Source organism: Nelumbo lutea, chromosome 8, assembly GCF_056320005.1.
Source record: "Nelumbo lutea isolate HS-2025 chromosome 8, American lotus-T2T, whole genome shotgun sequence".
NCBI classification, from domain to species: Eukaryota; Viridiplantae; Streptophyta; class Magnoliopsida; order Proteales; family Nelumbonaceae; genus Nelumbo; species Nelumbo lutea.
This window is the reverse complement of record NC_142691.1, coordinates 18,065,298-18,081,421: the sequence shown is the minus strand read 5'-3', so window position 1 is coordinate 18,081,421 and position 16,124 is coordinate 18,065,298. Positions and strand designations below refer to the sequence as shown.

The 16,124-nt window shown below is 37.0% G+C and overlaps 1 protein-coding gene across 13 annotated transcripts; it reads right to left on the bottom strand.

Moving 5' to 3' along the window:
* Positions 1–353: 353 nt before the first annotated feature.
* Positions 354–12,045, bottom strand: ALG10 (DIE2/ALG10 family). Of its 13 annotated transcripts, none has more exons than XM_088958892.1 (10): positions 11,749–12,045; positions 11,349–11,618; positions 10,126–10,224; positions 9,946–10,034; positions 6,176–6,509; positions 4,847–5,114; positions 1,791–1,928; positions 1,499–1,703; positions 1,034–1,176; positions 354–954 (listed from the first exon to the last, which is right to left on the bottom strand). In XM_088958892.1, exons 3-10 carry the CDS (start codon positions 10,213–10,215, stop codon positions 695–697), a joined length of 1,527 nt encoding a protein of 508 aa, XP_088815018.1. In that variant the 5' UTR covers positions 10,216–10,224; positions 11,349–11,618; positions 11,749–12,045; the 3' UTR covers positions 354–694. The 13 variants fall into 13 exon arrangements, with proteins under 13 accessions (XP_088815018.1, XP_088815011.1, XP_088815019.1 ...); XM_088958885.1 differs by having other exon boundaries at positions 1,791–1,931; positions 11,749–12,041; XM_088958893.1 differs by having other exon boundaries at positions 11,349–11,498; positions 11,703–11,909.
* Positions 12,046–16,124: the final 4,079 nt, after the last annotated feature.

Genomic DNA, 16,124 nt, shown 5'->3' with positions numbered 1-16,124 from the left:
GTCGATTGAAATTGCTTTTAACCAATGGCTCGTTCGTTGGCATCATAGTATACCCATTACTGGCCCGTAGTAGAGAAAGGTTTTGAAAAAGATTGAATTTCTCATTGAATGCATATTTGAAGAATCCTGATACTGAGTTATCTTGAAACTTGAATAGCTTTGATAAAATTTCATATGCATGTCCATTCATCACATCTTATGGCAACACAAAAAATATCAAGAAACATGCCAACGCCAGCCACTTCTGTTCATCTTGAAACTTGAATAGCTTTGATAAAATTTCATATGCATGACCATTCATCACATCTTATGGCAACACAAAAAATATCAAGAAACATGCCAACGCCAGCCACTTCTGTTCATCTTGAAACTTGAATAGCTTTGATAAAATTTCATATGCATGACCATTCATCACATCTTATGGCAACACAAAAAATATCAAGAAACATGCCAACGCCAGCCACTTCTGTTCTCCATGATCCAGAGTCTCACTCTCCTCCAGTTCCCCTCTGAGGCTCTGATCAGTCTGCGCGGGGGGAGAGTGGTTGGTTTGGGTTCATTCTATAATCTCATGCAACCTGATGTATGACATTGCACAATGTTGACCAGACTACGAAATTTACAATAGGAAACAAAACTTCCTGCAAGGTTAGGGTCAAGGGATGATGAAGCCTTTTGGCGTCTCACAGATTATCTACCAGATAAACCTCTGTGTCCCAGGCTCATGTTTCCAGTGAAAGGGCCGAAACAGAAACATCATCATTGTGAAGATATTAACTGCTATGTAAAGCATCCCCATGATAAGATAGCTTTTGGTATCACTGATCCGAGAATTGAGAATCAAGAAGTAGAATGGTACAGTATAATATCTGAATTCAATCAGTGGAGCAGGGACTAGAACTGCAGCAGTGGCCAAAAAGAACACCAATACCCAGATCTTCTTCTGAATCTTCCCTGCCAAGTGAACAAAACCACTTTCCTCAGTGGATCTGGAACTGAATTAATGTTCAATGGTTAGAAGTCTGCTACTCACCCAAGGTACTGAAGATGGAAAGCCACGAGTAGACATATACTGGAACTAAAAGATACTTCACTGACCAATGAGCTTTGATGACCTTCCGCCAGAGATAAAATGTATAGTGTCGGTTGTCAGCAAGAAGATACGGGTGAGCAATGCTGCCAAGGCAAATTAGTGAGACATAATATTAATAATGGAAACAATTGTACTAATATAAAATTGACTACTATTGATTTGTCCCGATGCTAATTTCCCATGTCCAGGGCCCTTGCTTCTCTTTTTTTCCCAGTGGTTGGGGGAAGGGGTAGATTGGAAACCAAGCAAAATAAACATTCCACGTGCAAACTTGCTCACAGGAGAGAAGAAAGCCTTCATGTTTGGTAATGTTGACACATGCATTTTTCTAAAATCCTGATACAAAAAGTCCTTAAAATTTTGCTGAAGAAGCTTTAGCCATATAAAATTGGAAATGCATCACACCTGAAAAAATGCACTGAAACAATCCCAGCAGCAAGAAGAATAATTCCTTGAAAGAAACTGAGAGGTTTTCTCTTCCGAAGTGATTGGTGCAAAAAAGCAGCTTGTTGTAAATTGAAATGCAAAGGAGCCATGGCTAGAGCAGAAAATAAACCAAAATACATTATCTGTGCAAAATGTGGAGACACTGCATGAGCTTCCTTTGCACCTGTAAAATCACGAGTTTCAGCAAACATGAGAAGTCCCATATTCAAGATAAATGACTGAACAAAGTAAGATGGAAAATGGTTGGTACCAAGAACTACACTCCCATTCCACAGGATAAACATTGCAAAGGTCAGCAACACCACAAGAAATGGACCAAAGTAAACCATAAGCTCCCACTTCAAATGCCACATCCCTAAAATAATCACCCGAAGCTCATTAAGCAGACCTGCTACAGAAGTAATGGTACAGAAAAAAGTGTCAGTTGATCTATCAAAAAAAAAAGAAAGAATGTGTCAGCTACAAGTTTTCCAAAAAGACAAACACAAATATCTGATCGTCAGCATTGATTGTAATCATCTGGTGAATTATTTTCTTTTAGGCCAGAATGCTACCAATAAAAAACTAAACTCAAATGAAAAAAAGAAAATACAGTATTGATTGCGATCTGGTAAATTATGTTTCTTTGTGGCCAGAATAATACAGAAAAAACTAAGGTCAACCAAGTGAGTGGTTATACTTGTCTTATTGGACCAAATTGCAACCCAGGAGACTCATTGAAGAAACACATCAAGTGTTGGATCCAGCACCTAGTTTATTTGCTTCATGCAAAAGTATACCATTGATAGATACCATTTGATACAATTTGAGAGGAAAAGAAGAGAAGACCAGATCAGATAAAAAATTCTGTTAATGAAGAAACGGGAGAAGAGGGGGGAGGAAGAGGAAGGAAAGGAGGGGGGCATGGTTGATGAAGAGCAACAAACGACAGAGTGTGAAGGGGTGGAGGCTGTATTAGAAAATGAAGCTGATCACGTGGAATCCAGGAAGAGCAGGAATAGGAGGTGTTTTTAGAAACCACAAAGGAGTGGTGGTGGCAGTATTTTCAGGACCAATTGGCTTTGGAGATTCAGTACAAGCTGAAATGATGGCTCTCTTACAAGGATTAAGATTTGCTATACAAGTTGGAGCAAAGGAATTAGAAGTGGAAGGAGATTATCAGTTAGTCATATCTTGGTCCAAGAAATCAGATCAGCTCCATGGAAATATAGACATGCTTTTAGGGAGATCGACACCTTGTCAAAGAGATTCAATTCCACTTCTGGGTGGATAAGAAGGTCTGCAAATGGAATGGCAGATGTATTGGCAAAGTAAGGAGCCGATAGAGATGGCTTGTTTTGGGCTAAATTGTAATCTGATGTACTTTGGGATGCTAGGAACTTATCAGCCTTTTTGGGAATTCTTTGTAACTGCATTTTGATAAGCTCCTGGGGATGACATACCTGTCATCATCTGTACTGTTACAGCTTTCTTTAAATCTAATAAATTAATCTCTTCTGCTGATCAAAAACACTGTCAGAGGACTGAGAGGAAGAAGAAGAGATGTTGCAAAAACTTTGAGAAATCAAAGTCCTGATGCGGCGCTGTTTCGAGAAACTAAACTGGAAGTAGTTGATATGATCTTTTGGAAGGAGAGTAACAGAAGAATTTTGATGCCAAATTCTACAACATGGGTGGGATAGTAGGCAGGTCAGTTGCTGATTAAGTTATGGTTCATCCAGTTTTCAGACATCCTGATAAGAGGAACTGGGGGAAATTTCAGGGGAAGGGTTGGGAATTCAGATATGTAATATGGAAATCTTTTCGGAGACTGGATCCTTTTATTAATGGTTGTAATTGGGTGATGTCTTATCACCACCATCTTGTAATTTTTCTTTTTCTTTTTTTTAATAAAATTTTCGTTTTTACCTATCAAAAAAAAATACAGAACTTAGTACCTCAGGTTTATACCTAGGGTAAATTTTTGGGAAAGATTCCGGTAAATTTGATTGATTTCAGCTCAGCATTAAAAAGTAGGAAAGATTTTTGCAAGAAGCGAGTTGCAGCAGTAACCTTTTGGGATGTCATGGGTTAAATTATGTTCCCTGTATCGTTATATAGCTATGTTGATTTATCTTATATATGTTATGTGCTATATAAAAAGAAAAAAATGCAAAACCAAATGCTTACCAAGTGTTCATATCAGTGATTCAGTATTGGATAATAGCATATTGTAGGTTATTCCCCTACAGTTATATATGATTTAAGCACTAATGGATTTTCTGGCTCATTGACAGAAAGTGTAAAAAGAGAATATGGGAAGACATGGATTCTTGCTGATATCTTTCTTTCAATAAAATTCCAACTTTTCAAAAAAAAAGAGACACAGACAGCATGTTTACAATCCACACTCACCAAACGTATGGTTGAAATGGAATGTTAATAAGCAAACCTAGAAGAAAAATATTTCTTCAGCCAGAGGGAGGCCCAACAAAATGAAAGTGTAAAATATTTGTCCAACTTATTCTATGGCACTACAGTAGGTTAAACCAGACCTATTTTGCAAATTCTGAAAAAAAAAAAAAAAAAAAAAGAGGCCAAAGTCAATAGAACCGCCAATAATCCAATTCATTTAAGTTGGATTCAGATATCCATTTAACCATAATCAGATTAAATTGGATTTGAAAATCTGATCTGTTTATTAATTAGATTGAATTTGGATATCACTTGATCCAATCCATTCTTATTATATATACATATATAAAGGACTATTTGTAAAAGTTTAATTTAATTCTTTAGGGTTAAGTGGGATTTAGGATATAGATAAAATCTATTTTTGTCTGCAACAATATATTTTCTTATTTTATATTTAACTTTGTATAAGCACACTAGTTTTATTAGATTTATTGAGCGTTAATTCAAATCTGATTTCAAGATATATAAATAAATTGAATTCACATTCATGCTTTATTTATTTATCCATGGTGAATTTGATCAAATCTGTGTGCAGCCCTGCCAAGTGAAAAACAATGTTAAAGAATCTATCAATCTCAAATACTGCATTAATTATGCAAGCAAATTAGTACACAAGAAGGTGAGGAGGTGGGGAAGGTGGTGTATCTTCATATAGTATTGGTCAACTACTAGTTATGGCAACCATTATGGTTATCAAAGCACAGAACTTCGAAATGTCAGGAAAATGCATACCCTGAAATTTTACCAAATAATAAGATGCCACGGAGAAACTCATAAGCACACTCAAAGAAACAAAAAGAAGCAACTGTTAAGAAAACCAAGAAAAAATCAGAAGAAGATACTAAACAGAACCTGGAACATGAGTTGATGAACTTGCTGCAGAACTAGAGTGGTTAACAATATTTACCACACCCAACATTTTCCGCTTTCTCAAGTTTGTGCCCATTGGGACACTCCTCTCTTCAGATAACTGAGCATTTTTCCTGATTGATACATCAGAAGCATCCAGTTGCACATTAACATTTTGATGTGAACCTAAAAATGTAATAGCCCCATCACAAGCAACAAAAAGCACCCATACAGCATTTGTTTGCCGAATAAGTATTGCCAAGGCCCCAAGCTGTAAAAATAGAGGCATAATTAAGTGACATCTAGAGAAGAAGAAAGTTCTCTTCAATAATTACAAATTTCATAATAAAATCATTTTCCTTTTTTCAATTGGTAAACTCAATGGTTAGTAGGAAAAGAGGTTTCTGAATTAGGCCATGTAGTGAAACTTGCTACTTGATCCATCTACTTATGCCATGCAGAGGGGATTCTGTGGCCAACCCAAACTGTGCATCTTATAGGGAACCCTCTGGAGTGGTTATTTATTCACTTTCTCAGTTCATGAACCACATATGCTACCTTGTATTGAAATTTTCAATCAATAATAATAGCTGTCCAGATTTACAATTTGTGTGTGTTTTCTACGAGTGTCCAGATTTATAATTTGTTAATTAAAAAAACCTATAAAGCCAGAACTTGTTGAACAATGGAAAGGTTTTCTGTCTGAAACTACTCTGTAGATAAAGGGTTTAAAGAGGACCACTAGGACTCCTTTTGAACCCCAAAACCCAACTAGTAGACCCACATGGTGATGATGACAATACTGTGTAAACAGGGAACAGAGCTACTTAGAAAAGGAAACTAGGGCTTTAAGAAACAAATCACCATAACCAGGGCATTTAGTGAGAAACTATAACATAAAATCTTTAGGAAATGTGATTTAAGAAAGTAGCTGAATCGATGCCAAAAGAGCAAAGAGAATTTTGGATTGCCTCAATATTAGCAAGAATGGCAAATGCAGAGAAAAATCTGGTAAATACAGACATGTAACAAGTTATTCAAAGGTTTTTCCAGCTCAATTGGCTGAGAGGAATCATATAAGGAGAGCCTAAGGCAGAAGCCAAGGACATTGAACTGATAAAAACTTGGCCTGCTAATGGTAAAAAAGGATGAAATATGACCAAATTAACAACAAGTTTTAAGCGGAAGACATCAACTTCCCAATAAGTTTTAGATTTCATAAACATGTTAGAGTGAAAACCCAGTTCCAAAAAGGAATCAATTAAGCGGAAGATTAGAAGGGAAATATCATGGTAAAGGATGATAAATAAAGAGTTAAACCGGTTTCTTTACCAGTGAACTAAAGTGGTAATGCTTCTTCAGACAAGCCAAGTACATAGAAAGCACCACAGTAAGTGATGCTACATCTGTATAATACAGAAAACTGAAGAACCAATGAAGGGGATATAATGCTAAAACTACTGTATACAATGTTGCCTTTCTTTCATCGAGATCTGGTCTTAAATGGACAAGTATCTCAAACAAAAGCATGGCACAGATGATTGTCAAAGCACCATTGCTGGATCGAAGAATTGCAGTAGAACAAAGATCAGAAAATGATGAAGAACTCCATAACCACAACATGCTTGGAAACAAAGAAGCAACATGTGCAAGTGAAAGATAGTACCTGCAATGGTTTTAAATTGCATATATCAACTTCCCATATTTTTTATCTTATTTGAAAAAAAAAAACTAAGTATTTCTACTTATACTAGCTTTCTCCCAAAAGGGCACCAAGTGAATGTTAGTCCTTTTAGTTGAACAGATTGAGAAATAAGACATTACATGATACTGAGGAACTTAAAGTCAAAAGGCAATGGTAAACATATTACAGTATTTGGATACGTGAAACATTGACTTCATGCAAGTAGAAGGTTCTAAAAGAGCAAGATAAATACCAAACAAAGCGTAGTAGTAGTAGTAGTAAGAAAAGATCTAAGGGCTTCCAGTTTGACAGAAAACATTGTTCTTGATAAAGCATAGTGATGGGACAGGATGTGTAGCCAACCCCAAATAGCTGGGATGAAGGCTGGACTAAGTTGACGATATCCAAAGAATACCCAATATTAGTTTGCATTTTCATAATAGTAACTTCTCATGTTAGACAAAACCTGGAGAACAGAAATATCCCTAATAATTTCTAGCAATTTTTTTAAAACCAGAAATTGAGGTTGTTCAGGCTAGTGGCAGTGATTTGTTCATGCCAGTCAAACAAACAGCATGAGGCTAACTTGGGTGAGAACCATGACATCAACTTTCATAAAAAAGATAAAATATTAGTTAGGCCCAAAGTCTAGTACACTAGTTAGAAGTTAATTGGTTCACCAGATTGCTCAGTTCAGATCAACCATTTCTTATCCTTTTTTTTTTTTGAAGAAAATAACAAAAAATTAAGTATCAAGGTAAGAAACAGGGTACATGAGAAGATGTACAGCTGTAAAGCAAGGACTCTCCAAGGTGATTACAATGGTAGAGGGCAAGCACTATATAAAGAATCCCTATGAACCCCAGATTTTGCTAGACCATATGCCATGAATTTAACTCCCTAGGAATCCACTTAGTTGTTACGTTCATTAGGGCCATGATGTCTCTGGCCTCATCCAAAAAATATACCAGTCTCCGAGGGCCACTATTCTTCTCTCCTAATCATTTTATGGTGTTTGTGCAGTCTCCTTCAATGGTTGGGAAAGATAAACCCAGTTTCCTTGCAATTTGAGGACCTCCTAAAGCAGCAACAATCTCAGCCTTTATACAATCCGTAATCCCTATCAGGCCACTAAAAGCCCAACAAAATTTCCATCTCCCGCGATCGCACCTCCTATCCCAGCCTCCCCCAGATTGCCTACCGCACTTCAATATAAGTTTAATCTCGTCCCCACCTCCCTAATAGGGAGTCTCGGACAGAGACTAGAGTCAAAGAAGAGTATAAAATCTCAACTAAATTCCTTTGTAGACCAGAATGGGAAATGCCTTTGAAAGAATCAGAGTTTTCCACCCAATTGTTGCACAAAAGGTTATGCAAGATATAAGATCTTCAGTGGTTCTTGTCTTATTTTCAAAAATGTGCTTGTTTCTTTCTTCACACATTCCCCACATCAATGTGGTGGGTCAGCATACACAAAAATATTTTCCCTCTCTGACCCAAACCTCTGCCATTCCATTGCCAAAGGAGCTCCAAAACATGTTCAGGGGGCAGCCCACGGCCCAGCTTTATCCATATCCAACTAGGGGATCAGATAAATCTGCTTATGAGCCTGCCTCAAGCTCATCTTGTACCTTTACAGGAACAACCTAGATTTAGACCAAAACTTTCTGGCCCAGCATAATCCTCTACTGAAAAACCACATTGCCTCAAAAAATATCAGCTCAAAACTCCCAAGCACCTGTAAATCAGTACAATAGAAACATGATTGCATAAACCCTGAACATCTGAAATCATATTCTATAAACTTGTATCAATGAAGGTTCTTGAATTTCAGGCTTCTAGTCAAGTGATTACACATCTTTATGGTGATGTAATGCTATGAATATGCTGATGTAGAATTGTAGCATCAAGTAACAAAAGAACTAATGAAATCATGGAGATCCCACATTCACAAGATTCAGTGGACAGCAAGTTGGTATTTGAGCCAGGTCATTGAATGATGGCATGATGACTCAAATAGCAGCCTTGGCTTGCCTGATAGTCCCCTAAAGTTGCTTAGACTCACGATATAAAATAAAAGATTAAGTAGAAAATGCTCTAAGTAGTATAAAATAATCCCATGTGTTTCTATGCCACCTAACTCCATACAATTAAAAGATAAGACCGAAGTATGCATCAGATGCTTGATTTGTCCATCAGTTTGGGTCAAAAGAAAATCCAGTAACCAAAATTCATTTCCCACAATAAAACAGACAGTATTAATGGGTAGTTGTAAATTAGCTTCACCATCCAGAGTTCAAGTTTTATTACCCGATCTTGCTCCATCTGAATTGGATTATTATTCACATAAAAGGTTCAAAGAAGGCCAAGATGGAAAGTTTTCACAAGCAGCACAGGTAACAGGAAGAGCCCAGGGAAGGGTAGGTGGCCAATCTGGATGACACAAAAATGCATGGGGAGATTATCAACATCATCATCCACTAAAGCAACAGTTATGGCCTTTTGATTTGTCTCCTAGAAGGTTTTCCTTTTTTTCTTGTTGACTGAAAGGATTTCACTAATGTTATTAGATGGGGGCAAGGATTTGGAAGGAACCCTTAGCGATAGACAAAACTGCTTAATGAGATTAGATTCCAAGAATTTCAATGCAATACCAGATAAGTTGACAAAATCCGGGGTTGCCACTTATGAGACCTATGAATTGATGCCCATCCCTTCCCCTTCTAACATGTTATGTAGATTTGGGTGCATGTTGCCTCTTGATCCCCACTTGTATATCATCTTTATCCTACAATAGCATAGTTGTTTATGTTTGCCTCCTAAACAAAAATAAAATAAAATAACATCCCTATTCCACCTTTTTTTATGAGTAAAGTTATTCCACCTAAATGACAGTGGTAATGATAAGAACGGTAAAGCAATGAAAAAATGAACATAGGAGGTTATGTGCAATTTACCCTATACACTGCATAAATATTCATTATCACTATTAGTTACATGTGTACTTGTATATCTGTGTAATTTGCTTTTTCAGGTTCACTCCTTATAATTTATATAAAGAATGTTCAGAATGCAATTTATTATGCTTCTTAATATTCTTTTCTCAATAAGATTAAAACATTCATTGTACCTCAATTTGGTCAGACATAAAATGATCTTTACTTAAAAGTAGTCCCTCTTCTCATTCCTACTTTCTTATAGCTACTTAAGTTGTACTGTTCACAAAATTGTAATCTTAATCAGAATTGCTCTACCCACATCACTAACGAGTCAAATCAACTTATCTGGATGAAATGGCTGTCAAAATACTTGCATTTGTATATTTAAGTTCTATTTCCTTAATTGGTCATATCATCTATAGATAAAAATGTTAAGTTGGTCAATGGATAAACATATAAAATGAGACTCTAGAACTCACAGGCCAGGGGGTGTGGTGATCATGGGATCCCAGCTCCTGAAATTACCCCTGCAGTACTGTTGTGCCTGAGGAATGTGGAATATCTCATCCTGCAAATCCAGCTACATCTGTTAACAAAGGAAACCACTAAAGGGGTATATCTGAAGGAAAAAAGTAAAAAGAATGAAAGTAACTGCTTACCATGTAAGGCTCTGGAATGATGTGATTGACCATCAACGTTATTGGAATAACCCACAAACTCACTATAACTGCAACGGCTACCCTCCCCATTACTCTCTCCTGAAAAGTTCACTGGAATCACAATGTTTGAAACAATTTCTAAATGGCATAAATAGGAATAATTAAGGCCCCATTTGGCATCAATTCTGAGGATTCTCGTTCTCAGAATCCTTTCAGAAAATAATGGATTCTGAGAATTTTCATCTTGAGAATCAATGGTCTTGTTTGGCACAGTCATTTGATTTCTGTTTCTCAGAAACAGAATCACATTTGGAGAGAATGTTTTATCATGTGCCTGAGCAAGGGTGTTTTGGAAATTCACATAAACATGAAAGAATGTTTTAATAATAATGCAACCTTATATAATTCATCAAAACACCCGCAGCAAAAAAATTTCAAAGAAAGGGGGCAGGTAAAGTGTTTTTTCCCACTTGTGCACTCAAGCAAGCAGCTAGAGAATAGCATATTAATCAACCAAGTTAAGGAAAGTATTACTCTAGATGTTATTCCAATCAAATTACATGTAAGAACCAAACACCTACAGCATTTCGAGATTTTAATATTAGGCTAAATTCGTAGGAAATAAAAAAAAAAAAAGGAGGAATATAGAATCTATAGACAAGTTTTTTTAGCAGTGATGATCAGAAAGCTTTTGTTAATCATCTCAGGAAGAAAAATCCCTACTAATACCAGGAAAAAATACAATTGGAAATTAAACTCAGCTGAAGCTGACCAAAATACAGAACAAAAATGACCAAGTATAGGTGATAGCATGACCTAGTACAGTGAGAAGCCCATTCTACTGCTAGAATTAACTAGATGATTTTATAAACCTATCCTGAAACTCGGGCAATCATAAACTCATCAATCATATTGATAAAAAAAATAAATTAATCACTTATAAGCTAATAAAATATGTTGAACTATGAAAAATTAATCACAAATTTGTCTCTCTTCTTCAGCCTTATTTGTTACAACCCAGGAACAGAACAAAGGTCAGCAATAGAGCCATTGTCCAGAAAGTGTATACAAGGAAAAGGCACGCGGGCCAAGATCCAGATATAAAACCGGCCAACAGAAGAGTATCCAACTATGCAAGTGGGAATAATCTTGATTTTTGATTCTTGAGCTGTTACAGCTACGGTAGAATGTATAAATTGGAAAAGATAGTAACAAAGAATTACCTTGAATGTTCGTTTGAAATCTCTCTCTCTCTCTCTCTCTCTCTCTCTAACACACTTAGGAGATCACAGCGTTGGGCAGAAACCCAATAGTTGGTATCAGAGCTCTGGATCCCACCACCATGCCAAGCACACGACCGTGTGGAGGTTAATCTGCACAAGGTCACTGGTGAACTTCAGGAGATCAAAGACACACTTGCTACGATGGTGGCTCAAACAGGAAGACTCATGACCGCTAGCAATCAACATGGAAGCCTAGGTTAATCTGCAACCCTAAAATATAAACATGCAACATGCAAAGTATACAAATTCTATTATGATCATCACAGAAGAAGAAGAAGAAGAAAGTAAACATACCGATCAATGGTCACTGGAGCAAAGAGTCAGTCCAACAGAAACATACCTATCTTCTCTGCAAATTGGCAGAGAGGCGGAGGTGGAGAAAGTTGCAGCGTTCGAACCCTTGCAACCCGATAGGTATTCTCAACCCATATTCGACCCGCTTATTAAATGGCTGGGTTTGAATAAGTTGTAACTTGTAAGTAGATGGTTGGGTTGATCAAATGGGTTGGATCGGAAATTTCCCGCCCTTATTATTGATGAATGGGTTGATCAAATGGACATTTTGTATCAATAATATGACTAGCGGAGGGGGCTCGGCATTGCGGGAGCTCGCTAAACTATCATGCTTATCATGCTTGAGTTCGATTCAAATTAGTTTAAGCTTGAGCTCGACTCGAGTCAAAAGCTTAAAAGTTCAAACTTGATTACCTTTGATTGCATATCTTTAAAGCAATTGAGGTGTTGAGTCAATGTTTCCCTCATTTGTCGAGGTGTCAAACCAAGGTCTTCCTCAGTTGTTGAAGTGTCGAGCTGAGGTTTCCCTAGCAGGTGTTGAGCTAAGGTCTCCCTTAGTTGACAAGGTTCCGAACTGAGGTCTCCCTCAGTTGTCGAGGTGTTGAGTCGAGATCTCCCTCAATGATCGAGGTGACACCCTATGTACACATTCAATTAGGCTTGTGAGACCTTTGATTGCAGGTCTCCCTAGCAGTTGAGGTGCCAAGCCAAGATCTCCCTCAGTTGTTGAAGTGTCGAGTTGAGATTTCCCTAGCAGGCGAGGTATCGAGCTGAAGTCTCCCTTAGTTGATGAGGTGTCGAACTAAGATCTCCTTAGTTGTCAAGGTGTTGAGTCGAGGTCTCCCTCAGTAGTCGAGGTGTTGTTTAGTTTGGTCGAGGTGTCGTCTAGCTCGAGCTTAGCTCAACTCGGCTCGAGCTCGACTACCTTTGATTTTAGGTCCCCTAGCAGCCGAGATGTTGAGCTGAGGTATCCCTCAGTTGGAAAGAGAGATGGCAAGAGAAAGAATGGCATTCTTGTAATTTAAGAGAGAGAGTTGGTAGTAGAGACCGAGAAAGTGGCATTCTTGTAATTTAAAAAAAAAAAGTGAGAGAGAGAGAGAGAGGGTGGCATTCTTGTAATTTGAAAGGAAAAAAAAGCAATTTTACTATTAGATTCCATTTTTTGTCTTCTTAGGCCTTCTTTGTATACATTCCAACTTAATGTATTGATATTGATATTGATTTTTGTAAGCATCATCCGTTGTCATTTGTACTTATTCTTCCATATGGTTGTAGCAAGCCGGAGGCAAATTCATGTCGGAGTAGAGAGGATTAAGTGCAAAGGGGATTTGGGTGTACTAACATTTTGTACACATAATCTCATTTTATGAGCATCATCCACCGTCGTCCATGCTTATCCAACCATGGGGTTATAATGCTTGGGTCAAGACGTCAAGTAAACCCCACTTACCATATCAATATTCTTTCGAAAGCATTGGAAGCGAACTCATGACAGAGTAAAGGATCAAATGGAAAGGGGATTTGGATGTACGTAACATTTTGAATTAGTAATCTCTTTTTGTGAGTGTCATTTGCCACCATTTGTGCTTATCCGACTGCGGAGTTGTGACGATTGGGTCAAGTAAATCACACTTACCATTCCGATATCCTCTTAGAAGCATTAGAGGTGAATCCATATCAGATGAGAGGATTAAGTGGAAATGAGAACCAGATGTATGTAACATTTGCACCGGTAATCTGATTTTGTGAGTATCGTCCGCCGTCGTCCTCCGTAGTTATTCATACCTAGTGGTTGTGACAAATGGGTCAAGTAAACCTCACTTACCATCCCGACATCCTATCAGAAGCATTGGAGGTGAACCAATGTTAGAAGAAATGATTAAGTGAAAAGGGAACTAGATGTACGTAACATTTTACACTATTAATCTAATTTTGTAAATACAATCTACTGCCATCCGTGGTTATCTCTTCGCGGGGCTGTGGTGAACAGGTAATTAACCTCAATAAGATCCATGTCAAAGGTGAGGATTAAGTGAAAAAGAGAAATGGAATTATGTAACATTTTCCATCAGTAATTTGTAAACAATGTCCGCCGCCATTCATGCTTACCCCTCCGTGAGTTTGTGATGAACGGGTCAAATAAACACTGCTTACCATCCTAATATCCTCTCAAAAGCATTAAGGAAATGATTTTTTAAGCTGGATGTATGTAAAGTTCTATACATGAATCTGATAATGCAAATTCCATTCGTTGTCGTCCTTGATTCTATTGCACGGGATTGTGGCAACCGGGTCAATTAAGTCATGCATAGATTAGAGGTGTGGGTGGACCATGAAGTATCTATGGGGTGAATTAAGTCATGCATTGCCAACTTTAGTCCCACTAAGGGGATGAGGTGAAAGTGGGGATCACAACAAATCAGCTGACAAAATTTTTAGTTGCATTGCTACGACTTTACTAAACTTGGGTTATGCTACATCCAACTGTATAGATTCAACTTCTTCTCATCCGTTGTGTGAGCATGATTAGAGGTACTTCATGGTCCACCCACTCAGAGATAGCGGCATTAATTCACCTTGTTCTCATCTGTTAACCCAAATGGCACCCTCCTCCACTATCCTGACATTTGAAGGGTAAGCATTCCCACAAGCCATATAGTGTATGGCTTAATCCTACAAAATTAGCATTTCCTCAATCTCATCTTCTTACGTAAAGGTGATTTCTAATTATGGCATCAATTCACTCTCTTTTCTTACTTATAGGTGACTTCTAATTATGGCATCAATTCACTCTCTTTTCTTACTTACAGGGTCATAAACAGAAGATTATGAATTAAAGGCACCCCTAAAAGTAAATTCATCAATACACATCTAAAGCTAAGTATGAAGCAAAATAGGTGTCCAATGGTTACCCACCACCCATTGAAATGTTACAACTATACGATCTTTGCATAAACAATTTGCTTTTAGGTTCAACTGAAATTGTTACCTACCAAGTTGAACCTACTGCATCCCCCAACATTGAAATTTGGAGAATGGATTATTACCCATATATTTGTTTCCCACAACAAGAAAAAGGAATAAAACAAAATGTGTTATCCATATATGTGTCGAAAGCTTACTACATGCTCAAATTTAAGTTCAATAAAAAATGCATAAAAACATATATCATATATGCATTAAGGTGCACCTTCTAAAAACATGACCATTCACTATCAGTTCTTAAATATAAATATAATGACACGGGAAATAACTATAAACCTAATTGTCTCCATCCCTTCCAACAATAGGTTTTGAGATGACACCATGAACTCCATTTATCTATGATACTCAAACAACACTCTTTTTAGCTCAAGAACACATTTGCTAATATTTCCACCAATGTTCATCGCAAGAGTAACTTCATTTGTAAACCCAATGGGAATTGCCTAACAAAAAAGTTACAACCACCGTTGATGTATTCTTCCATTTGACTTGCATTTGATTGCTTAGGATTTGGCAGATTCCCGTTTCACATTCAAAGAAAATAAGGTCAATACAAATATTGAATCTTAAACTAAGCGATGAATTACATTGGGTGGCAATATTAGTTACATCAAGATTGTCGGGATCTTATTAGGATTCTACATGGTTTTTAAAACCGAACCGGTCAGGGCACCGTTTTCCAGTTCGGCGGTTCAACTGTCCGGGTTGAGCGGTTTGACTCGTGACATCATAAACAAATAAAAAACAAAAAAATACTTATATATAATAAAAAATAACATAGAAATTTAAACAAAACACAAAAAATACACAGGGAAATATAGGAAAAAGAACAACATATGAAAAAAATAAAAATATCTAAATATAAATAATAAAAAACAGAAAATACAAAAAATTACAGAAAATATTCCAAAAATTATAGAAAAAATATGAAGCAAGAATATGTAATGATCACCTATTTTTTTGAGAAGAAAAAAAGCATATCATCTCAGAAAAAATTATCTTAACATATTTTGAGAAGTAAACATAAATTTCATATCAAAACATATTTTGTGAAGAAAAAAAAGAAAGAAAATTGATTGATTCAGTTGAATCAAGAGCTCCCTCATCAATTAGTAAAAATAAGGATTAAGAAGTTATGTGTCCCCTTTAGAGTCATTTTCTTTCAATCTAAAGTTGTCTCTAGAAACCCTACCAAAGAAAAAAATCTTTAGAAAAATTAATTCATGCTTACTAAACAAGCATATATATTACCATTCTATCAAGTCCAAAGAATTCAAAAAATCAATTAAATCACAAAAAAAATCAGAAAAAAAATTATACCTTCAGGGATTCGCCATCGGTGGGTTCGGGCAGTCCCCCACTACAAGTCACCACTGTTGCAAGTCACTCACCACCCGCCGCTGCAAGTCACCACTGCTGCAAGTCGCTCGCCGTCAG

Bases quoted from the DNA above. Each gene is read 5' to 3' on its own strand.
- ALG10 (XM_088958885.1), bottom strand. From the start codon at position 10,215: ATGGGGAGGGTAGCCGTTGCAGTTATAGTGAGTTTGTGGGTTATTCCA. The intron at 10,035-10,125 runs GTAAGCAGTTAC...CTGGATTTGCAG, and splicing joins TCATTCCAGAGCCTTACATG to GATGAGATATTCCACATTCC. The intron at 6,510-9,945 runs GTGAGTTCTAGA...AAACCATTGCAG, and splicing joins ATCACCACACCCCCTGGCCT to GTACTATCTTTCACTTGCAC.